The sequence below is a fragment of the Sarcophilus harrisii genome, chromosome 2, assembly GCF_902635505.1.
Source record: "Sarcophilus harrisii chromosome 2, mSarHar1.11, whole genome shotgun sequence".
Classification (NCBI taxonomy): domain Eukaryota; kingdom Metazoa; phylum Chordata; class Mammalia; order Dasyuromorphia; family Dasyuridae; genus Sarcophilus; species Sarcophilus harrisii.
In genome coordinates, this window is record NC_045427.1 from 41,197,224 (window position 1) to 41,221,052 (window position 23,829).

At 40.2% G+C, this 23,829-nt stretch overlaps 1 protein-coding gene across 37 annotated transcripts in view; it reads right to left on the reverse strand.

Moving 5' to 3' along the window:
- PMFBP1 (polyamine modulated factor 1 binding protein 1) overlaps positions 1-23,829 on the reverse strand; it is a 76,399-nt gene that overhangs the window by 13,542 nt on the left and 39,028 nt on the right. For 26 of the 37 annotated variants that reach the window (XR_004231602.1, XM_031950054.1, XM_031950066.1 and 23 more), the window contains 24 exons: positions 23,490-23,624; positions 22,527-22,664; positions 21,724-21,864; positions 20,917-21,051; positions 19,953-20,090; positions 19,245-19,379; positions 18,476-18,613; positions 17,625-17,762; positions 15,433-15,567; positions 13,204-13,263; positions 11,668-11,805; positions 10,097-10,228; positions 9,297-9,353; positions 8,505-8,624; positions 7,441-7,578; positions 6,667-6,726; positions 5,908-6,045; positions 5,112-5,171; positions 4,318-4,455; positions 3,962-4,063; positions 3,240-3,299; positions 1,847-1,984; positions 1,142-1,201; positions 338-472 (listed from right to left, as the gene is read on the reverse strand). Coding sequence is in view for 36 of the 37 variants with exons in the window: in XM_031950054.1 (XP_031805914.1) it covers positions 338-472; positions 1,142-1,201; positions 1,847-1,984; positions 3,240-3,299; positions 3,962-4,063; positions 4,318-4,455; positions 5,112-5,171; positions 5,908-6,045; positions 6,667-6,726; positions 7,441-7,578; positions 8,505-8,624; positions 9,297-9,353; positions 10,097-10,228; positions 11,668-11,805; positions 13,204-13,263; positions 15,433-15,567; positions 17,625-17,762; positions 18,476-18,613; positions 19,245-19,379; positions 19,953-20,090; positions 20,917-21,051; positions 21,724-21,864; positions 22,527-22,664; positions 23,490-23,624 (2,769 nt within the window). In the remaining variant the exon portion in view is untranslated. The remainder of the gene's footprint in view (positions 1-337; positions 473-1,141; positions 1,202-1,846; positions 1,985-3,239; positions 3,300-3,961; positions 4,064-4,317; positions 4,456-5,111; positions 5,172-5,907; positions 6,046-6,666; positions 6,727-7,440; positions 7,579-8,504; positions 8,625-9,296; positions 9,354-10,096; positions 10,229-11,667; positions 11,806-13,203; positions 13,264-15,432; positions 15,568-17,624; positions 17,763-18,475; positions 18,614-19,244; positions 19,380-19,952; positions 20,091-20,916; positions 21,052-21,723; positions 21,865-22,526; positions 22,665-23,489; positions 23,625-23,829) is intronic. The other 11 variants (XM_031950063.1, XM_031950062.1, XM_031950046.1 and 8 more) reach the window with 10 other exon arrangements.

Below are 23,829 nucleotides of genomic sequence, written 5' to 3' on the forward strand. Positions count from 1 at the left end.
CTCCTTTGGTTGTCAGCTCTAATATAACTAGGTAACCAACTAGGTAGCCAAGTTGAAAAAGCAAATATGAAAAGTGGTGCAAAAGTCCAGGTGAAAATACTGACCATTGCCTGAGTGAGTGTGACACAGAAGTAATATCTGGCATTGGTGGAGAGATAAGTCAGGTTGGATGCTCATCACGAAAGGTAGGAGGGAGTTTGGTCATTGGATTTTAGATTTAGTCACTGACTGGGGAACAACAGGTGTATGACAGGATGGTTGTCTAGATTTCATAATGATGATTCAGAGTTTTCCTTCCCCTTTCTCCACCATTTTGGTGCTCTTGGTTCTTGCTCACCTTTTCTGCCTGCTGAAGCATCATCTTTTCAGCAAGACTAAGTCTTCTTGTAGATGAGTCCCGTTCCAATGGATAGTATTGACACTTATCTCTGAAAATCAGGCTGTCATCCTCAGACTCAGAGGATATATCCTCCTATTCATCATGGAAAAACAAAGTCCCAGACAGCAGCACTTACCTGCCAGCTAACATTTTCACCCCCTCCCCCCCAATATCTTGAGCTACAGCCCCACACTTCATTCTGTGACTTCTTGGCCTGTTCTCATTAGTCTCTTTGGTTTCTTGTACAAACTCTTACAAAGAAAATGGGAGGGCGTTTAGCCAGAAAATTGACTGTTTTTCTTTTTCCAAAATCCTTACAGTACAGAGTTGAGGAAGGAAAGTAGGTAGTTAGCCTCCTTTTCTCCACTCCCACCCATTTCTCCTTTGATATTCAGTTCCTAACTATGTAACTAACAAGTAATGAACCTCAAATAGGAAGTAGGAAAAGATGTGGCAAACATCCAGGTGATCTGGCACTCTTATTTTAGAGCTCTGTATTTTAAAACACTCTCCCTGTATGGTAAAGGTACTCACCATTGTCTCAGGGAGAGTGACATGGAAGCAAAACCTGGATTTGGGAAGAGGATAAATTAGGTTGGATGACCAGGAAGCCTATCAGTGAGTTTGGTCACAGGATTTTAGGTGTTAACTACTTACAGAAGAATGATAGCTCTGTGATAAAGAATAGATGTCTAGATTACAGAATAAGTGTTTAGAGCCTTGTCTTTTCCCAACTATTGTGGTGCTCTTGGCTCTACTTACCCTTTCTGCCTCCATAAGAATCTTCTTCTCAGCAGAACTGAGTTTTCTGGAAAATAAGTCCTGTGGCAATGGATAACATTTTGTGTCTTATCCCTAAGAATCAGCTTGTCATCCTTGGCCACATAGGATCCCAGACATCAGGAATTACCCACTACCTTAAAATGGTCACCCCCAGCACCCTGAGGCACAGTCCCACACTTCATTCTGTGATGTGTTTCCCTTTTTTCTTACCAAGTCTTGCAAAGAAAGTGGAAGTGAGTTTGGTTGGAAAACTGACTTCCTTGACTTTTTCTAATTTCCTCATCCCTGTGGAGCAGTAGGAATAGGCAGCCTCATGGCTTTCACTCCCACCGAGCTCTAATACAACTAGGAAGCCAACTAAGTAGCCAAGTTGAAAGAGCAAGTATGAAAAGCTAGTGCAAAAGTCCAGCTAACTTGTTACTATATTTGGGTCTGATATTCTCCCTACATTGTGAAAATATTGACCATTGCTTCAGTGAGTGTGACACAGAAGTAATATCTGGCATTGGTGGGGAGATAAGTCAGGTTGGATGCTCACCAGGAAAGATAGAAGGGAGCTTAGTCATAGGATTTTAGGTTTAAGTCACTGACTGGGGAATGATGGGTGTCTAGCTTACAGAGTGACTGTTCAGAGCTTTCTCCTTTTTACCCCCATTTTGGTGATCACCTTTTTTGTCTGCTCACCTTTTTTGCCTGCTGAAGGATTTTCTTCTCAGCAGCACTAAGTTTTCTTGTAGATGAGTCCCGTTCCAATAGATAGTATTGCATTTTATTTCTGAGAATCAGGTTGTCATCCTCGGGCTCATTGGATCTATCCTTCTCCTACTCATCATGGAATAACAAAGTCCCAGACATTCCAAGTTATCTGCCAGCTTAAATTCTCACCCTCCCAATATCCTGAGCTATAGCCCCACACTTCTTTCTACGATTTTTTGACTTATTCTCTTTTTAATAATTTTTTTATTTCTTTTTTCTGGTTATACATATGTTAATTTTTTTTAAAAATACACATTTTTTATGAGTTATGTTGGGAGAGAAAAATCAGAACAAAAGTGAAAAACCATGAGAGAAAAAAACCAAAAAAAAAAAAAAAGTGAATGTAGTATGTATTGATTTACATTCAATATCCGTAGTTCTTTTTATGGATGCAGATGGAGTTTTCTCTCTAAAGTTTGTTGGAATTGGCTTGAATCATTAAAGCACTGAGAAGAATCAAGTCTTTCATAGTTGATCATCACACAATCTTGGTGTTACTATGTACAATGTAGTCCTGGTTCTGCTTGTTTTGCTCAGTATCAGTTCATGTAAATCTTTTCCAGGCCTTTCTAAAATCATCCTGTTCATCATTTTTTTTTTTTTTTTAACAAAACAATGATAATTCATTACCTTCATATGCCACAACTTAATCATTACCCACTTGATGGGCATCTACTCATTTTCCAATTCTTTGCTACCTTAAAGAGAGCTGCTACAAACCTTTTTGCATTTTTATCTTCTATTATGATTTCCTTGGGATACAGACCCAGTAACAGCACAGCTGGGTCAAAGGCATGCACAGTTTTATAGCTCTTTGGGCATAGTTCCAGATTGCTCTTCAGAATGGTTGGATCATTTCACAGCTCCCCCAACAAATGCATTAGTGTGACTTTTTGACCTATTCTCATCAATCTCTTTGATCTTTGTACAAACTCTTGCAAAGAAAATGGGAGGGGGTTTAGCCAGAAAATTGACTGTTTTTCCAAAATCCTTACATACAGAGTTGAGGAAGGAAAGTAGGTAGTTAGCCTCCTTTTCTCCACTCCCACCCATTTCTCCTTTGGTATTCAATTCTAAACAAGTAACCAACAGGTAATGAACCTAAGATAGGAAGCAAAACCTGGATTTGGGAAGAGGATAAGTGAAAGTTGGATGATGACTAGGAAGCCTATGAATGAGCCTAGTCATAGCATTTTAGGTGTTAACTACTTATTGGAGAATGATATCTATACGACAAAGGATAGATGTCTAGATTACAGAATTAGTGTTTTAGAGCTTTGCCCTTTCCCCCCACCACTGTGGTGCTTTTGGCTCTACTTACCTTTTTTGCCTGCTTAAGAATCTTCTTCTCAGCAACACTGAATTTTCTGGAAAATAAGTCCTGTAGCAATGGATAATATTGTATCTTATCCCTGAGAATGAAGTTGTCGTCCTTGGCCACAGAGGATCTATCTTTCTCTTACTTGTCATTGAAGAACAAAGCCCCAAACATCAGGAATTGCCCACTACCTCAAATGCTCACCCCCAGCACCCTGAGGCACAGTCCCACACTTCATTCTGTGTTGTGTTTGCCCCTTTCTTACCAGGTCTTGCAAAGAAAGTGGAAGTGAGTTTGGTTGGAAAACTGACTGTCTTAACTTTTTCTAATTTCCTCATCCCTGTGGAGCAGTGGGAATAGGCAGCCTCATGGCCTTCACTCCCACCCATTTTCTCCTTTGGTTGTCAGCTCTACAACTAGGCAACCAATTAGGTAGCCAAGTTGAAAGAGCAAGTATGAAAAGCTGGTGCAAAAGTCCAGGTGAAAATACTGACCATTGCCTCAGTGAGTGTGACACAGAAGTAATATCTGGCATTGGTGGAAAGATAAAGTCAGGTTGGATGCTCACCAGGAAAGGTAGGAGGGAGCTTGGTCATAGGATTTTAGGTTTAAGCCACTGACTGGGGAATGACAGGTGTATGATGGGATGGGTGTCTAGATTAAAGGGTGACTGTTCAGAGCTTTGTCCTTTTTATCCCCATTTTGGTGATCTTAGGTCTGCTCACCTTTTCTGGCTGCTGAAGCATCATCTTCTCAGGAGCACTAAGTGTTCTTGTACATGAGTCCCGTTGCACTGGATTATATTCGTTCTTGTACGATCTGTCCTCCTATTCATTATTCAAGAAACAAAGTTCCAGATGACAGTTAACTTACAGCTTCAATGTTCACCCATCAAAGCCCTGAGCCATAGTCCCACCCTTCATCCTGTAATTTAAGTAAGATTTGATGATGACCGAAAAGGCTATGAGTGAGCTTGGTCATAGGATTTTTATGTATTAACTACTGAAGAATGATAGCTCTCTGATAAAGGACAAATGTCCAGATTACAGAATGAGTGTTCAGAGCTTTCCCCTTTGCTCACCTTTTCTATTTGCTGAAGGATGATTTTCTCAGTAGCACTAAGTCTTCTTGTAGATGAGCCCCGTTTCAATGAATAGTATTGTATCTTATCCCTGACAATAAGGTTGTCATCCTCGGACTCAGAGGATTGGTCTTCCTCCTACTCATCATGGAAGAACAAAGTCCCAGATATCAGGACTTATCTGCAAGTTGAAAATCTTACCCTCCCTCCCCAATACCCGGAGCCATAGTCCTACACTTCATCCTGTGTCATCTTAGCCTGTTCTCACCAGGCTCTCTGATCTCTGGTACAAATACTAAAATAAAAACCGGGATTAAGTGGTTGAAAAAGTGACTCTTCACTTTTCCCAAATTTCTTCTTTTACCAAAGAACTCCCAGAGTAGGTAGCCTCATGTCCTTCACTTGCATCCAGTTCTCTTTTGTTTTTCAGCTCTAAAATAACCAAGTAATAGGTAGCCAATCTCAAAGAAGAAGTGGAAAAATGATGGTTCAAAGGTCCAGGTGATTTAATGCTCCTTTTTTAGGACTCTCTATTTTCAAAGCCCTTCCTACCTTTTGAAAGGATTGACCATTGCCCTCAGTGAGAGTGGCATGGAAGTTAAACTCATATTTGGTAGGAAAATAAGTAATGTTGGGTGATGAGCAGAAAGCCAAGGAGTGAGCTTGGTCATAAGATATTAGGTGTTAGCTACTTAATAGAGAATGATAGTTCTGTAATAAAGGATAATTGCCTAGATTATAAAATGACTGTTCAAACTATGCCCTTTCCCAATATTGTGGTGCTCTTTGCTCACCTTTACTGCCTCTACAAGGGACTTCTTCTCAGGTACACTAAGTCTTCTTGTGGGTAAGTCCTGTTGCAATGGAGAATTGTGTCAAATCCCTGAGAATCAGGTTGTCATCTTTAGAGTCTTAGGATCTATCCTTCTACTCATTATGGAAGAAAGTCCCAGACATCATCTGTTACCTGTCAGCTAAAATCCTTCCTCCCTTCACCTCTAAATACCCTGAACTATAGTGCCACATCCTGTGACTTTTTGCCCTATTCTCATCAATCTCTTTTGACCTTTTCTACAAACACTTGCAAAGAAAATGGGAGTAGGTTTGACTGAGAAATGAACTGTTTTGAGTTTCTTTTTCCAAATTTTCTTACTCATTGAAGAGCATTGAGAGTAGGTACTTCTCATACCTTTTACCCTTACCTATTTCTCCTTTGGTTTTCAGTTCTAAAACAACTAAGTAATGAACTAGGTAGATAAACTCAAGGAAGAAATATGAAAAGCTGGTGTGAAGGTCCTGGTGGTTGGATTTTCCCATATATGGGCTCTCATACTCTTCTTACAGGGTAAAAATATTGACCATTTCCCTCAATAGGTGTGACATGGAAATAGTACTTGGCATTGGTGGGAGATAGGAAAGATTGTTTCCTGTTTATCAGGAAAGGTAGAAGTGAGTTTGGTCATAGGATTTTAGGTTTTAGTCACTGACTGGGGAATGATAGCTGTATAATAGAATGGTATCTAGAATATATGAGGACTGTTCAGAGCTTTACCCTCCTCCCCCATTTTGGTGTTCTTGGGTCTGGCTCACTTTTTCTGCCTGCTGGAGGATCTTCTTCTCAGCAGCACTAAGTTTTCTTATAGATGAACCCCGTTGAAATGAAGAGGATGGAGTCTTATCCCTGATAATGAGGTGCTCATCTTCGGATTCAGAGGATTGGTCTTCCTCCTACTCATCATGGAAGAACAAAATAGACATCAGGACTTATTGTCAGCTAAAATTCTTATCCTCAATACCCTGAGCTATAGTCCTACATTTCCATCCTGTGACTTTTTGGCCTGTTTCCATCAATCTCTTTGATCTTTGGTACAAACACTAGCAAAAATGAGTGGTTGGAAAAGTGACGCTTCACTTTTCCAAAATTTCTTCCTTTACCAAAGAATGGCCAGAATGCCCTTTATTTCCACCCATTTCTCTTTTGATCTTCAGCTCTAAAATAACCAAGTAACCGCTAGCCAACTTCAAAGAAGTGGAAAAATGTGGTTCAAAGTTCCAGGTGGTTTGGTGCTCCTGTTTAAGGGCTCTATATTTTCAAACGCCCTCCCTCCCTTTGAAAGTATTTACCATTGTCCTCAGTGAGAGTGACATGGAAGTGAAACTCACATTTGGTAGGAGGATCAGTGATGTTGGATGATGAACAGAAAGCCAAGGAGTGAGCTTGGTCGTAAGATATTGGGTGTTAGCTACTTAATAGAAGATCTTAGCTCTATGATAAAGGATAATTGCCTCGGTTACAGAATGACTTCAGAGCTGTGCTCTTTCCCCACTATTGTGGTGTTCTTTGCTCACCTTTTCAGCTTGTGGAAGGCTCCTCTTCTCAGGTGCACTATGTCTTCTTGTTGATGACTCCTGTTGCAATGGAGAATTGTGTCTTATCCCTGAAAATCAGGTTGTCATCCTTAAGAGTCTTAGGATCTATCCTTTTCCTACTCATCATGGAAGAACAAAGTCCCAGACATCAGCTGTTACCTGTCAGCTAAAATTTTCCATTCCTTCTCCCTAATACTCTGAAGCATAGTCCCACACCTTTATTCTGTGACTTTTTGGCCTATTCTCCTGAATTTCTTTCATCTTTTCTACAAACACTTGCAAAGAAAATGGGAGTGGGTTTGGCTGAGACATGGACTGTTTTGACTTCCTTTTTCCAAACTTCCCAACTTATTGAGATTAGGTACCTTCATGCCTTCCACCCTCACCCATTTCTCCTTCAGTTCTAAAACAAGTAACCAACAAGGTAGCTAAACTCAAAGAGGAAATGTGAAAAGCTGGTATGAAGGTCCAAGTGGTTGGGTATATTTGGGCTCTCACACTTCCCTACATGGTGAAAATATTGATCACTACCTCAGTGGGTGTGACATGGAAGTAAAATTTGGCATTGGTGGTAGATAAATAAGAGGTTGGTTATTCTCTAGGAAATGTAGGAAGGAGCTTTCTCATAGGATTTTAGGATTTGGCCACTGACTGGGAAATGACAGATGTATGACAGGATGGGTGTCTAGATTACAGAAGACTGTTAAGAGCTTTCTACTTTTGCCACCATTTTGTGCTCTTGGGTTAGCTTACCTTTTCTGCCTGCTGAAGGATCCTCCTTTCAGGAGCACTAAGTCTTCTTGATGATGCGCGCCGTAGATAGGGACAGTATGAGGTCTTATCCCTGACAATCACTTTGTCATCCTCAGACTCAGAGGATTGGTCTTCCTCCTACTCAGAATGGAAGAACAAAGTCCCAGACACCACCAGTTACCTGCCAGCTAAAATTCTCACCCCACCCCAATATCCTGAGCCATGGTCCTACACTTTATCCTCTGACTTCTTGACCTGTTTTCATCAGTTTCTTTATCTTTTGTACAAACTCTTGCAAAGAAAATGGAAATGAGTTTGATTGGAAAAGTGACTTCATTTTCTTTTTCAAAATTTCTCCCTTCACCAATGAGTAATGAGAGTAGGTATCCTTATGTGGTCTTTACTTCTACCAGCTCTAAAATAACCAAGGAATCAACAAGGTAGCCAACCTTAAAAAAGAAGTGGGAAAATTTGATTTAGGTGGTTTGATGATTGGGGTTTAGCACCCAATATTTTCAAACATTTTCCCTCTCTTTTGAAAGTATTGACCATTCCCCTCAGTGATTGTGACATGGAAATCAAACTTAGATTTGGTAGGAGGATAAGTAATGTTGGATGATGAAAAGAAAGTCAAGGAGTGAGCTTGGCCATAAGATATTAATAGTTATTTATGCACACCTGCATTTTTGATTTCCTTCACAAGCTAATTGTACAATATTTCAGAGTCTGATTCTTTTTCTACAGCAAAATAACGTTTTGGTCAGGTATACTTATTGTGTATCTAATTTATATTTTAATATATTTAACATCTACTGGTCATCCTGCCATCTAGGGGAGGGGGTGTGGGGGGGTAAGAGGTGAAAAATTGGAACAAGAGGTTTGGCAATTGTTAATGCTGTAAAGTTACCCATGTATATATCCTGTAAATAAAAGGCTATTAAAAAAAAAGATATTAATAGTTAGCTACTTAATAGATAATGATAGCTCTGTGATAAAGGATAATTGCCTAGATTAGAGAGCTGTGTCCTTTCCTCTCTATTGTGATGCTCTTGGGTCTGGCTCACCTTTTCTGCCTGCTGGAGGATCTTCCTCTCAGCAGCACTAAGTCTTCTTGTAAATGAGCAGGATGGGATTTTATCCCTGATAATGAGGTTGTCATCTTCGGACTCAGAGGATTGGTCCTCCTATTACTCATCATGGAAGAACAAAGTCCCAGGCATCAGGACTTACCTGCTAGTTGAAATTTTTACCCGCCTCCCCAAAATCCTGAGCCAAAGTCCTACACTTCATACTGTGACTTCTTGACTTGTTTTCATCAATCTCTATCTCCTGTACAAACTCTTGCAAAGAAAATGGGAATCAGTTTGATTGGAAAAGTGACTATCTTCATTTTCTTTCCCCAGATTTCTTCCTTTACCAATGAATGACCAGTGTAGATAGTCTCATGCCCTTCACATCCACCCAATCCTCTCTTGTTTTTCAGCTCTAAAATAACCAAAGAACCAACCAAGTAGCCAACCTCAAAGAGGAAGTGGGGAAATGTGGTTCAAAGGTCCAGTTGGTTTGATGTTCCCGTTTTAGGACTCTCTATTTTCAAACATCCTCTTTACCTTTTGAAAGTTTTGGGCATTGAGTGAGAGTGACATGAAAGTGAAACTTGGATTTGGTAGGAGGACAATTAATGTTGCATGATGAGCAGAAAGCCAAGCTCCAAGGAGTGAGCTTGGTCATAAGATATTAGTTGTTAGCTACTTACTAGAGTATCTTAGCTCTGTGATAAAAGAATAGATGTCTAGATTACAGAATGACTATTCAGAGCTGTGCCCTTTCCCTCTATTGTGTTGCTCTTGGCTCACCTTTTTTGCTTGTGGAAGGCTCTTCTTACGTGCACTAAATCTTCTTTTGGATGATTCCTGTTGCAATGGATAATATTTTGTCTTATCTCTGAAAATTAGGTTTTTATCCTCTGCTTTATAGGATCTATCCTTCTATTCATTATGGAAGAATAAATGAAGTCCCAGACTTCAGCTATTATCTGTTAGCTAAAATTCTCTCTCTCCACACTTGAGCCATAGTCCCACACTTCATTCTGTGACTTTTTGGCCCATTCTCATTAAACCCTTTGACTTCTTGGGGTTAAGTGATTTGCCCAGGATTACACAGCTAGGAAGTGTTAAGTGTCTGAGGCAGGATTTGAACTAGGGTCCTCCTGACTTCAGGGCTAGTATTCTATCCACTGTCCCAGGTAGCTGTCCCCTACAAATACTTTCAAAGAAAATGGAATAGTTTTGGCTGAGAAGAGGACTGTCTTAATTTCCTTTCCCCAAGTTTCCTAACTCACCGAGAGTAGGTACCCTCAACTGACTTGGTAGCCAAGGTTAGAGAGGAAGTATGAAAAGTTGGTGTGAAAGTCCAGGTGGTTGGGTGTTCCCATATATGGGCTCCCTCATTCTCCCTACATGGTGAAAATATTGACCATTTCCCTCAATGGGTGTGATGTGGAAATAGTACAAAGCAACAAGTACTAGGAAAGGTAGTAAGGAGGCTAGTCTAGGGAATGGCAAGTGTATGACTGGATAGATGGTTCTAGATTACAGGAGGACTATTCAGAGCTTCACCCTTTCTCCACCACTTTGGTGCTCCTGGCTTTGCTCACCTTTTCTGCTTGTGGAAGGATCCTTCTCTCAGGAGCACTAAGTCTTCTTGATGATGAGCCCCGTTGAAAGGGACAGTATGAGGTCTTATCCCTGATAATCACGTTGTCATCCTCGGACTCAGAGAATCTGTCCTACTCATCATGGAAAAACAAAGTCCCAGACATCACCAGTTACCTGCCAGCTAAAATTCTCACCCCCTAATACCCTGAGCCACAGCTCCACACTTCATTCTGTGACTTCTTGACCTGTTTTCATCAATCTCTTTGACCTCTTGTACAAACTCTTGCAAAGAAAATGGGAATGAGTTTGGTTGGAAAAATGATGGTCTTCACCTTCTTTTTCCAAATTTCTCCCTTCAGCAATAAATTGTGAGAGCAGGTATCCTCATGTGCCTTTCACTTCCACCCATTTCTCTTTTGTTTTTCATCTCTAAAATAACCAAGGAACCAACTAGGTAGCCAAGAGGAAGTGGGAGAATTTGGTTCAAAGTTCCAGGTGGTTTGATGCTCCTGTTTTAGGGCTCTATTTTTTTTTCAAACGCCCTCCCTACCTTTTGAAAGTTTTGACTGTTGCCCTCAGAGAGAGACAGACATGGAAATGAAATTCGTATTTGGTAGGAGGATAAGTAATGTTGTATGATGAGCAGAAAGCCAAGGAGTGAGCTTGGTCATAAGATGTGAGTTGTTACTTACTAGAGAATCTTAGTTTTGTGACAAAGGATAGCTGCCTAGATTACAGAATGACTGTTCAGAGCTGTGCCCTTTCCCCACTCTTGTGGGTCTCGGCTCACCTTTTCTGCCTATAAGAGGATCTTCTTCTCAGGAGCACTAAGTCTCCTTTTAGATGAATCCTATTGCAATGGATAATATTGTGTCTTATTCCTAAGAAGTAGGTTGTTATCTTGGCCCCATAGGATCTATCTTCCTCCTCTTCCTCATCATGGCAGACCTTCAGCTGTTACTTGTCAGCTAAAATTCTCTTCTTCCTCCTCCCCCAGTACCCTGAACCATAGTCCCATACTTGCATTCTGTGAATTGTTGGCTTATTCGTATCAATCTTTCTGACCTTTTATATAAACGCCAGCAAAAAAAAAAAATTAATAAGTTTGGCTAAGAAAGAGACTATTTTGACTTTTGTCTTTTCCAAATTTCTTAACTCTTTGAGGAGCAGTGAGAGGAGGTGCTTTCATAACCTCCCTGCCTTCACTCATATCTCCTTTGGTTTTCAGTTCTAAAACAACTAAGAAACCAATTAGGTAGCCAAGCTCAAAGAGGAAATAAGAAAAGCTGGTGTGAAGGTCCAAGTGGTTGGGCATTCCTATATTTGGGCTCTCACTCTCTCCCTACATGGTGAAAATATTGATCAGTGCTTCAGTGGGTATGACATGGAAGTAATACTTGGCATTGGTGGGAGATAAGTAAGGTTGGTTATTCACAGGAAAGGTAGAAGTGAGCTCGGTCATAGGATTTTAGGTTTTAGCCACTGACTGGGGAGTGATAGTTGTATGACAGGATGGGTGCTCAGAGCTTTCTCCTTTCCTCACCACTTTGGTGCTCCTGGCTCTGCTCACCTTTTCTTGTTGCTGAAGGAGCTTCCTTTCAGGAGAAATAAGTTTTCTTGATGATGAACCCCGTTGAAATGGACAGTATGAGGTCTTATCCCTGATAATCACGTTGTCATCCTCGGATTCAGAGGATCTGTCCTCCTCCTACTCATCATGGAAAAAGTCCCAGACATCACCAGTTACCTGGCTAGCTAAAATTCTGACCCTCCCAAACCCCGAGCCACAACCCCACACTTCATCCTGTGACGACTTTGTGTATCTTCATCCATCTCTTTGACCTCTTGTACAAATTCTTTAAAAGAAAATAGCCATGGGTTTGGCTGAGTAAAGGAGTGTTTTTAACTTTCTTTTTATAGGTAGCCTTGTAACCTCCTGCTCTTCACTCTCCCCCATTTTTCCTTTGATTTTCAACTCCTTGACAATGAAGCAATCAACCAGGTAATGAACTTCAAATAAGGAAGTGAGAAAAGGTGTTGCAAAGGTGCAGGTGATCTGGTGCTCTTAATTTAGGAATTTGTATTTTAATGCACTATACAGTGAAAGTATTGACCATTGTGCCTCAGAGAATGTAACATGGAAGCAAAATCTGGATTTGCTAGGAGATTAAATAAGATTGGATGATAAAGTTTTAGGTGTTAGCTCCTTACTGGAGAATGATATCTTTGCGATAAAGAATACATGCTAGATTATGGACTGACTTCAGAGATTTACCCTTTCCCCATCTTTTTGATGTTTTTGGCTCTACTCACTTTGTCTGCCTGCTTAAGAATCTAGAGAAAAATCTCAGTAGCACTGAGTCTTCTTGTAGATGAGTCTCGTTGCAATGGACAGTTTTGTGCTTTATCCCTGAGAATTAGGTTGTCTTCCTCGGACTCAGAGAATCTATCCTCCTCCTCATCATGGAAGAACACACCAGTATTTATCTGCTAGCTAAAATTCTCATCCTCCAATACCGTCCCACTCTTTATTTTGTGACTTCTTGGTCTATTCTCATCAATCTCTTTAATCTCTTGTGCAAACTCTTGCCAAACATGTTAGGAGTGAATTTTGTTGTAAAGGTAATTGTTTTCACTTCCTTTTTTTCCATATTGCCTCTTTCCTCCAAGAGTGGCCAGAGTAGGGAGGCTTATGTCCTTTACTTCCACTATTTCTCCTTTGGTTTTTAGCTCTAATACAACCAAGCAACCAATCAGGTAGCTAACTTCAAAGAGGAAGTTGGGAAAGATGGTGCAAAGATCCTGGTAGTTTGTAGTACTCTTTTAGGACTCTGTATTTTCAAACACATCATCCCTCTCTGTTGAAAGTATTGACTTTTTTCCTAAGTGAGTGTGACGTGGAAGTGATATCTGCCTTTGGTGGAAGGATAAGTAAGGTTATGTCTACCAGGAAACCTAGAAATGAGCTTGGTTATAGGATTTTAGGTTTTAGCCACTGACTGGGGAATGATTGCTTTGTGACAAAAAAATCGATGTCTAGATGACAGAATGACTGTTCAGAGCTGTTCCCTTTCCCCACCATTTTGGTGCTCTTGAGTCTGCTTACCTTTTCAGCTTGATGAAGCATCTTTTTCTTAGCAGCACTGAGTCTTCTTGTAGTTGAATCCTGTAGTGATGTATAATATTGCATCTTATCTCAGACTCTGGTTGTCATCCTCAGGCTCATAGGATATGCCCTTCTCCTACTTGTCATTGTAGAACAAAGCCCCAGACATCAGGAATTCCTGCCACCTAAAAATCTCACCTCAGTTTCCTGAACCATAATCCCACCCTTCATCTTTTGATGTTTTGGCCTATTTTCATTAATCTCCTTGACCTCTTCTACAAATTTTGCAGAGAAAACTGAAATTAGTTTTATTAAAAAAAACGTTGATTCTAGATTTTCTTTTTAAAATTTTTCCTACTCATCAAGGAACAGTGAGAACAGGCAGCCTCATGCCTTTCCCTCTCATCCATTTCTTCTTTGGCTTTTAAGATATAGAGTTCCAAAATAGGGTTATCCAACCACATTAAAAAACATGGAACCACTTTTTCCTGCTTCCTCTTTGAGGTTGGTTAATTGTTAAATTTTGTCAAGAAAACAAATTAGTTTTATTAAAAAACATGACTCGATTTTCTCTAAAATTTTTCTTACTCATCAAGGAACAGTCAGAGCAGACAGCCTCATGCCTTTCCCTCTCATTTGTTTCTTCTTTGGATTCCAGATCTAAAACAACCAGCAACCAACCTCAAAGAGGAAACAGGAAAAAAGTGGTTCTCTATTTAAGGTGGTTGGATAATCCTATTTTAAGGACTTTTATCTTAAATACTCTTCCTACATGATTAAAATATTGACCACTGTGCCATGAAAGGGAAACGTGGCTTAGGTAGGAAGACAAAGTTGGATGCTCCCTGGTAAGCCTAGGAGTGAGCTTGGTCACAGAATTTTTGGTGTTAACAACTTACTGGGGACTGATAGAGCTTTGTGACAATGAGTTTTTAGATTATAGAATGACTGTTCAGAGCTTCCTCATTTCAGGTTCGTACAATCTGCCCTTGTCTACTACCCAAGAGTGAAGAACAAAGCCCTAGAAAATCAGGGATTACTTGCCACATAAAAAGCTCACTCTCCCAACACTCTGAGTTCAGTATTCTCTACAAACTCTTTCAAAAAAAGGTGGAGTTATAGTTTGGTTGGAAAACTGATAGTCTAAGTCTTTTTTTTTTTTTCTAACTTCCTCACTCACGGAGGCATCGCTAGAGTAGGTGATCTCCTGCCTTCCACTCCCACCTATTTCTCCTGTGTTTTATAGCTCTAAAAAAAAACTTCGTGGTACTAAGCCATCAACCAGATAGCCATCCTCAAATAGGAAAAAATAGGAAAAGATGCAAAAGTGTGGGTGGTTTGATGTTCCTGTTTAAGGGCTTTATATTTTAAAATATTCTTCCTAAATGGTGAAAGGACTGACCATTTCTCTCTCTGAATGTGACATGAATGTAGAACCTGGCTTTGGTAGGGGCATAAGAGTGGATCAAGAAGTCAAGGAGGGACCAGGGTGGTAGGGATGAGCCTGCAGAACGGGTAACGGTGACAATGAAAGTGGGGCCAGGTTACAGAGGGATTGTTCCAGGCCTGAGCTCCTCCCCCACCACTGTGGTTCCTCCAGCATCTGCTCACCTTTTTTTCTGCCTCAAAGGGCAGAACGAGTATGGACAGACTCCTGCCTTTTGTCCCATCCATTTCTCCTTGTTTTGAGATTTAAAACTACCAAGCTACCAACCAGGTAGTCAGCCTGGAGGCTAACAGGAGGCTGGAAAAGGTGGTACCCACATCTAGGTGGTTTTGGGGGCCTGTTAAATCTGTATTTTCATATCCTCGATGTGGAGAAAGCAGTTACCTGACTTCAGTGTTTGTAACATGAAAGTGAAAATTGATTTGGACAAGAGGAAGGGTGGGCTGGATTCTGACTAGAAAGCCTACAAGTATTTAATGGGGAGGGAGAGATCTCTGAGAAATTAAGGGTGGTTAGATTACAGAGTGATTGTCTAGAGCAGGGGTCCTCAAACTACGGCCCACAGGCCAGATGCAGCAGCTGAGGACAATTATCCCCCTCACCCAGGGCTATGAAGTTTCTTTTTTTAAAGGCCCACAAAAAAAAGTTTTTGTTTTTACCGTAGTCTGGCCCTCCAAAAGTCTGAGGGACAGTGAATTGGCCCCCTATTTAAAAAGTTTGAGGACCTCTGGTCTAGAGCTTTGCCCTTTCCCTGCCATTGTGGTGGTCTAGGCTGTGCTTACCTTTACTGCCTGTTGTGGGGTCTTCTCAGGATCACTGAGCTTTCTTGGAAGCGACTCCCCTCGCAAGGAATAACACTCTCTCTTTTTTGGGAGACACTGGTTTTCCTCCTTGGACTCATAGGGTCTGTCCTTCTCCTACTCATCATTGAGGAACAAAGCCCAGACACCAGCAGTTACATGTCACATAAAATGCTTATCATACCTATTGAACCAATCACTTAGTCTACTCTTATTAATCTCTCTGACCTTGCTCACAGAGGAGAAATGAGCGGAGGTAGTCTCATGCCCTCCATTCCCACCCATTTCTCCTTTGGTTCAGCGCTTCAACAACCAAACCACAAACAGCGAGCCACACACAGGAAATGGGAAAAGGGAGTGCCCAAGATCCAAGTGAATTTGGGGCTCCTGTTTTTTTGATTCTTTATTTAAAAAGACTCTCGGAGGGACTTTTGCCTCAGTGACTGTGAAAGTGAAACTTGGATCTGGTAGGAGGATACATAAAGTGGGATGTTTGACTAGAAAGCCTAGGAATGAAATTGGTCATGGCATTTGAAGTTTTAGTTATTTACTAGGGAGTGATAACTGTGTGACAAAAGATGGTGTCTATGTTAACAGAATTATTGTCCAGAGTTATATCTCTCTTCTCTCCACCATTGTGGTGCTCTTGGGTCTGCCCACATTTTCTGCCTGTTGTTGGACCTTCTCAGCAGCAATGAGCTTTCTTGTAGTTGAGTCCTATTGTGATGGTTAATACTGCTTCTTTTCCTGAAGATTCTGGTTTTCATCCTCGGATTCACACAATCTGCCATTCTACTCGTCATTGAAGAACAAAGCCCCAGATGCCAGCCATTATATGCCACATAAAATACTTATCCATATTTGTTGTACTGAGCCACAGTCCAAAACTTCATTATGTGATGTTTTAATCTATTCTTATCAATCTCTTTGACCTCCTCTAAAAAGAGGTTTTTGCAAAGACCTTTGCAAAGAAAATGGGAATGAGTTTGGTAGAAAAACTGACTCGACTTTTTTTTCCCCTCAGTTTCTCTCTCATATAATAGGAACAAGGATTGCAAGCCAAATTTTATCTTCCTTATCACCCATCTATCCTTTGGATTTAGCTTTGAAATGACTGACCAACCAACCAACTAATCAACTAGTTAGTCAACCTTAAATAGGAGATGGGGAAAAAAGTGGTGCAAATATCCAGGTGGCTTAGAGCTCCTATTAAATCTATTTTTTAAAGTGCTCTCTTACATGGAAAAAAAATGACTCAGTGAGTGTGACATGAAAATGAATCCTGACTGATAGGAAAATATGTAGTGTTGGATGCTGACATATTGACCAACAGGCCTAGGAATTAACTTGGTCACAGAATTTTAGCTGTTAATTACTTCCTGTGGAGTGAGACCTTTATGCCAAAGGACAGGTGGCTTAATTGAGTGAACTTAAAAGCCCAGATTTGGGTCACTTTTTCTGCCTGCTGTTGAGCCTTCCCAGCAGCACTGAACTTTCTTGTAGGAGAGTACCATTTCGATGGAGAAGATTTTATCTTATCCTGGAGATTGGTTCTCACCCTTGAGTTCAAATCACTTTTCTTGTTCCTCAATGAAAATCAACGCCTCAGATTATCACCTAAAATGCTAACTCTTATTTCCCTGAATCAGTCTTCCTTTCATCCTCTTATGTTTTGGCCTGTTCTCATTCATCATTTTGACTCCTATAAATTGTTGCAAAGAAAATTGGAGTGATTTTGGTGGGAAAACTGACTGTCCTTAACCTTTTTCCTCCCCTCTTCCTCATTCAGATATTAGAAACAAATGGAAGTATTCTCCACTCCAAACTATTTCTCCTTTATTTTTCAGCTCTAAGACTATCCACCAACCAACCATGGAGCAAATCTAAAATAAAGTGAGAAAAGGTGGAGCCAGGGAAGCTCTATAAAATCTTTTTTAAAAAGTGCTCACACTACATAGAGAAAAATGGGATCTCTTCCTCAGTGAGTATGGCATAAAAATAGTACCTGCCTTTGGTACTGTAATGGGTAGTAGGGTTGGATGTTCACCAGGAAGCTTAGGAGTGAGCTGAGCATTAGTTATTTACTGGGGAGTGATAACTATGTGACAAAGGATGGTTGGCTGGATTACAAAAATGTCCCCTTTACTAGTCCTAGTTCTCTAGGGTCTGCTCACCTTTTCTGCCTGCTGTTGAATCTGCTTCTCAGCAGCACTGAGCTTTCTGGTAGCTGATTCGAGTCTCATTGAACAGCATTTCATCTTATCCCGGAGATTCTGGTTTTCATCCTCGAGCTCATGCCATCTGTCTCTCTGCTACTCCTCAGTAAAGAAACAAGCACCAGACATCAGGAATTACCTGCCATCTAAAATGATCACACCTGTCATCCAAAGCCACATGCCCAACACGTCAACCTATAAGCTCTTGTTCTGTTTTCAGTAATCTCTTTGACCTCTTCTTACCAAGAAAAATTGGAGAGAGTTTGGTTGGCAAACTGAGTATTTTGTTCTTTTTTTTCCTGAATTACGACTAATAATATATAATAATACATAATACATATATATAATATATATAATAATATAGTAATACTAAAAATAGTAACAATTGTTAGTAATGTTCTGTTCGCTACTCTCATCCATTTCTCCTTCAGTTTCCTGCTACAAAGCAAACACTTAACCATTTAAATCAGCTAACCTCAGAAAGGAGGTTGGAAAAGGTGGTGTCAGAATCCAGGTGATTTTGGGTTTTTATTAAATCACTATTTTTAAAACAGCTCCCTCTGTGGAGAAAGAAGTGATCTTAGCCTTATTGTATGAGACATGGAAATGAAAGCTGGCTTTGGAGAAAAGGGACAGTTGAATGCTGATCAGCAAAAGTCTAGAGGAGTGTGCTTCATGATAGGATTTTAGGTGTTAGTTACTGGTAAGTAGTAGCACTTGACAAAGGATGCAGAACTATGCTATGGAGTGACTGTGATTATGAAAGCTGTCCCCTTCCCCACCCCTGTGGTGTTCTTGGGTCTGCTCACCTCTTCTGCCTGTTGTTGCATCTCTCTCTCAGTAGCATTGAGCTTCCTGTTAGCTGAGTCCAGTTGCAATGAATAACATTGCATCTTATCTCGGAGATTCTGGTTCTCATTTGCGAGTTCATTCAATTTGGTTTTCTCCTATTCCATCATTGAAGGGAAAAAACTCAGACATCAGAAATTACCTGCCATCTAAAATGCTCTTGCCTGTCACCCTGAGCCACTCTCCCATATTTTATCCTGGGACATCATGATTTGTTCTCATCAATCACTTTTATGTCTTTTACAAATGCTTGCAAAGAAAACAGGACTGAATTTACTTGGATTACTGACTTTCTTGATTTCTTTTTGCCTCTCTTCCTCACATAGTCACAATGAGGGCAAGAACCTCCTCCCCACCATTTCTCATTTATTTTCCAGTTCTAAAATAATCATCAAAACCACCAAGTAGATAATCTAAAAACAGAAGATGGGAAAATGTGACTTTTGGGGGGGGCTCCTATTAAAAATATTTTTAAAAGTGCTCTCTAGATGGAGAAAGAAGTAACCAGTAACCTTTGACTCAGTGACCATTATGCAAAAGTGCTTTTGGTAGGAGGATTGGCAGGTTTGGATGTTGATCAGGATGTGGAGGAGTAAGCTTGGTCACAGGATTTTAATCCTTATTTATATACTGGGGAGTGATATCTTTGTAAGGGAGAGGTGACTAGATTACAGAATGTCTGGAGCTGTCTGCTTTCAGTTCCATTGTGGTGCTCTGAGATCTGCTCACCTGTTGTGCATCCTGTTGGAGCTTCTCAGCACAACTGATTTTGATCGAAGCTGAGTTCAGTTGCAATCTATAAAATTGCATCTTATCCTGGAGACACTGATTCTCGTTCTTGAGCTCATTGTATCTGTCCTTTTCCTACATCTCACAAAAGAATAACTTTGCAGACATCTAGAATTATCTTCCACCTAGAATGCTCACACCTATTACCCTGAGCCGCTATCCCAAACCTCATCTTTTGAGGCCTCAGCCTATTTTCTCATTACTCTAACTTTTACAAAATTTGGGAATGAAAATCTGGATGAATTAGAACCACCCTCCTGCCCTTCATAGCCATACATTTCTATTTGGTTTCCTACACTAAGCAACAACCCAACCAACCAATATAAAGTAGAAGTTGGGCAAAGGTGGTGCCAGAATTAGGTGGTTTGATGCTCCAAATGAAAACTCCAAAGGTAGTTTATGTATGAAAAGTGCTCTCAAACTGGAGGAAGAAGTGACCTTTGCTTTAGTGAGTGTGAAATCAAAGTGAAAGCTGGCTTAGGTAGGAGGATATATAGGGTGGACTGTGGACCATCAAGATAGGGAGCCTTGTCACGAGATTTTAGGCATGGTTACTGGGGAGTGACAAAAGATGGGAAGATAGGTTACAGGATGATTGTCCAGATCTGTCCTTTTCCCCATCACTGTGATACTATTGGCTTGGCTCACCTTTTCCGACTGCTCTTGCATCATTTTCTCAGCAGCACTGAGCTTTCTTGTAGCTGAATCGAGTTGCCATGAATAACATTGCATCTTATCACGGAGATTCTGATTTTCATCTTCAAGCTTATTCAATCTTTCAGTCTTCTAATTTTCATTGAAAAATAAAGCCCCATATTTTAGGAATTACCTGCTACCTAAAATGGCCAAAACTACCACCCCAAGTCACATTCCATCTTGTGATATTTTGACCTGTTCTTATTAATCTCTTTGATGGGGGCTAAGTGGCACAATGGATAGAGTACTGGCCCTGAAATCAGGAGGACCTGAGTTCAAATTCCATACCTGACATCAGACACTTAACACTTCCCAGCTATGTGATCCTGGGCAAATCACTTAAACCTCAATTGCCTTGCCTCCCCTCCCCCCCCAAAACAACAACAACAACAAAAAATCATTGTCTTCTACAAACTCAAAGGAATCTGAAATCAATTTGATTGGAAAACTGATATAATGGACTTTTTTTTTCTCATTTATACACATGATTGAAATGAATATAAACAGTTTCCTGGCCCTCTACTTGCACCCACTTTTCTTTTGGTTTCTGACTCTTAATTCTGAAACAACCAACCAGTTGGTTAGTCAATATCAAAGAAGTGGTTAAAAAAAAAAGAGGCACAAAGAGGCGAAAGTAATTTGGGGTTTCTATCTCATTTAGATTGTTAAAAACACTCCTTTATCACAGTGACTTTTGCCTCAGTGAGTTTGACATGAAAGTGAAACCTGACTTTGCCAAGAGAATAGTTAAGGTGGGATGTGGATCAACAAAAGCCCAGGAGCTAGCTTGGTCATAGATTTTTAGGTGTTAGACTGGGGAGTGGTATCTTTGACAAAAACTGGGAAGCAAGATTACAGAATGACTTTCCAGATCTATTCCTTGCCCAACAATAGTGATGCTCTTGTGTTTGCTCACCTTTTCTGCCTGCTGTTGGATCTTCTCAACATCATTGATCTTACTTGCAGCTGAGTCAAGTTGCAAGGAATAACATTGCATCTTATCTCTGAGGTGCTGGTTCTCGTCCTCAAGTTCACTCATTCTGTCCTTTTTCTACTCATCATTGAAGGACAAAGATCAAGACATCAGGAATTAGTGCCACCTAAAATGCCCACACTTATGACCTTGAGCCACTCTTCTATACTTCTTTGGGACTTCTTGGCCTGTTCTCATCAGTCTCTCTGACCTTTTCTACAAACTCTTGTGCTGAAAATTGGAGTGATTTTGGTTGGAAAAATCAACTTTTTCTTTTTTCTTATTTCCTTATTCAGAGTTTGAATGTAGATAATTATCTTCCTGTCCTCCATTCCCACTTATTTCTCCTTTTGTAGCCATTTCTAAAACAACCAATCTAATAACTCATTATTAAGTCTCAAATAGGTGTTGGAAAAAGGTGATACCAGGGTCCAGGTAGTTTGGGGCTCATATTACATCTTTATTTTTAGAAGTTCTTTCAACAGAGAAAGAAGAGACCTTTGACCTTTTGGCCTGGTGAATGACATAAAAGTAAAATCTAGCTTTGGTTGGAGGCCAAATTGAATTGCAGATTGACCAGCAAGCCTAGGAGTGAGCTTCTTTTTTTTTTTTTTTTTAAATAGGATCTTAGGAGTTAGTTACTAACTGGGGAGTGATATTTCAGTGGCAAAGGACAGATGGCTAGATTACAGAGTGACTGTCTGAAGCTGTCCCCCACTTTTCTACCATTTGCTCCTAGATCTGGCTCACCTTTTCTGCCTGTTGTTGCATCTCCTTCTCGGCAGCACTGAGTTTTCTGTTAGCTGAGTCCAGTTGATACGAATAACATTGCATCTTATCCCGAAGATTCTGATTCTCATTCTCAAGCTCTTTCATTCTGTCCTTCTCCTTCTTCTCAGAGAAAAACAAAGTCCCAGGTATCAGGAATTACCTACCACTTAAAATGCTCACACTTTTGCCCTGAGCCACAGTCCCACACATCATTCTCTGACATCTTGCCTTGTTCTCATCGATCTCTTTGATCTCTTCTACCAACTCTTGTAAAGAAATCTGGAATGAGTTTGGTAGAAAAATTGACTAATCTTGCCTTTGTTTTTTCTTACTTTCTCACTCACAAATAGAATGAGTAGGGAGTCTCTCCTGTTCTCTTTTCTAATCATTTCTCCTTTTGTTTCTAGTTCTAAAATGATAAAGAAAACAACCACTAAGCCAATCTCAAACAGGAGGTAGGAAAAGGAAGTTCCAAGTTCTAGGCTTTTAAGAGCTCCAAAGAAATTTCTATTTTTAAAAGCATTTGCTGCATGGAGAAAAAAATGACACTTGCCTCAGTGAGTGAGACATGAAAATGAAACCTGGCTTTGATAGAAGATGGGTAGGGTTGAAGGTTGACCAGTAAGCCTAGTAATGAGTTTGATGAAAGATTTTTAGGTGTCAGTAACTTACTGGTCAGTGATACCTCTGACAAAGAATGGGTTGTCTAGATTACAGAATGATCATTGCTTGTATAGCTTTCTCTTTTCTCTCACTGTTGTGGTAATCTTTTGCCTCCTTACCTGTTCTAGGTGTTGTTGCATCATCTTCTCAGCAGCACTGAGCTTTCTTGTAGCAGATTCGAGTTGTGATGAATAACAGTGCATCTTATCCCGGAGGTTCTGGTTCTCATCCTTGAGCTCATCCAGTCTTCCCTTTTCCTATTCATCATTGAAGAACAAAGACCCTTACATCAATAATTACCTGCCACCTCAGTACTCACACTTGTCAACCTCAGCTACATTCTCTTCAATCTTCTTGACTTTTACAAACTTTTATAATAAAATTAGAGTTTGATTGGAAAACTGTCTTAACTTGCTCCTTTCTCATTTCCTCACTCATATAGTAGGAACAAGGATAGGTAGCCTCCTTCACTTGTATCCATTTCTCCTGTTGTTTCCTGTACCAATCAAACCAGCTAACCAGTTAGCAAACCTCGAATAGTTGGAAAAAGATAGTGCCAAGGTCCAGGTGTTTTAGGTTCCTAAAATTTTAATGCCTTGAATTCATGGAAAAAGAAGCAACCTTTGTCTCAGTAAGTGTGTCATGAAAAAGAATCTGACTTTAAAAGATGGAGGGTTGCTTCTTGCCCTTCACGCCCACTAATTACTTCTTTGATTTTCAGTTTTAAACCAACCAACCAACCAGTTAGCAAACATCAAAGAGGAGGAGGCAAAAAGTGATTCAAAGGTCTAGATGATTTGGGGGTTTATACTTAACCTCTATATTAAAAAGCATTCCTTACAAAGAGAAAGAAGTGACCTTTGCCTCAGTGACATGAAAGTGAAACCTAATTTGAGAGTAGAATAGGTACAGCTGGAGCTGACCAGCAAGCCTGGGAGTAAGCTTGGTCATAGAATTGTAGACATTAGTTACTTACAGGGGAGTGTTATTTCTGTGAGAAATGATGGGTGGCTAGGTTTTAGTCTGATTGTCTATAGAGATATTCCATTCCCCAACATGGTGGTATTGTTGGATCTGCTCACCTTTTCTGCTTGCTCCTGAGCCTTCTCAGCATAAGAGAGCTTGATTGTAGTAGAATCCAGTTGTAAAGAATAATATTGCATTTTATTCCTAAGGCTCTCGTTCTCATCCTCGAGATCATTCAATCTGTCCTCCTGCTACTTTTCATAGGAGAACAAAGCCCCAGACATTAGGAATTACCTACCACTTAAAATGCTCACACCTCTCACTGTGAGCCATAATTCCATACCTTATCCTGAGATAGCTTGGTTTATTCAAATCAATTTCTTTGACCTCTTCTATAAATTCTTGCAAAGATTATTGGAGTGACTGAGTTTGTAAAATAGATGATTCTGACTTCCT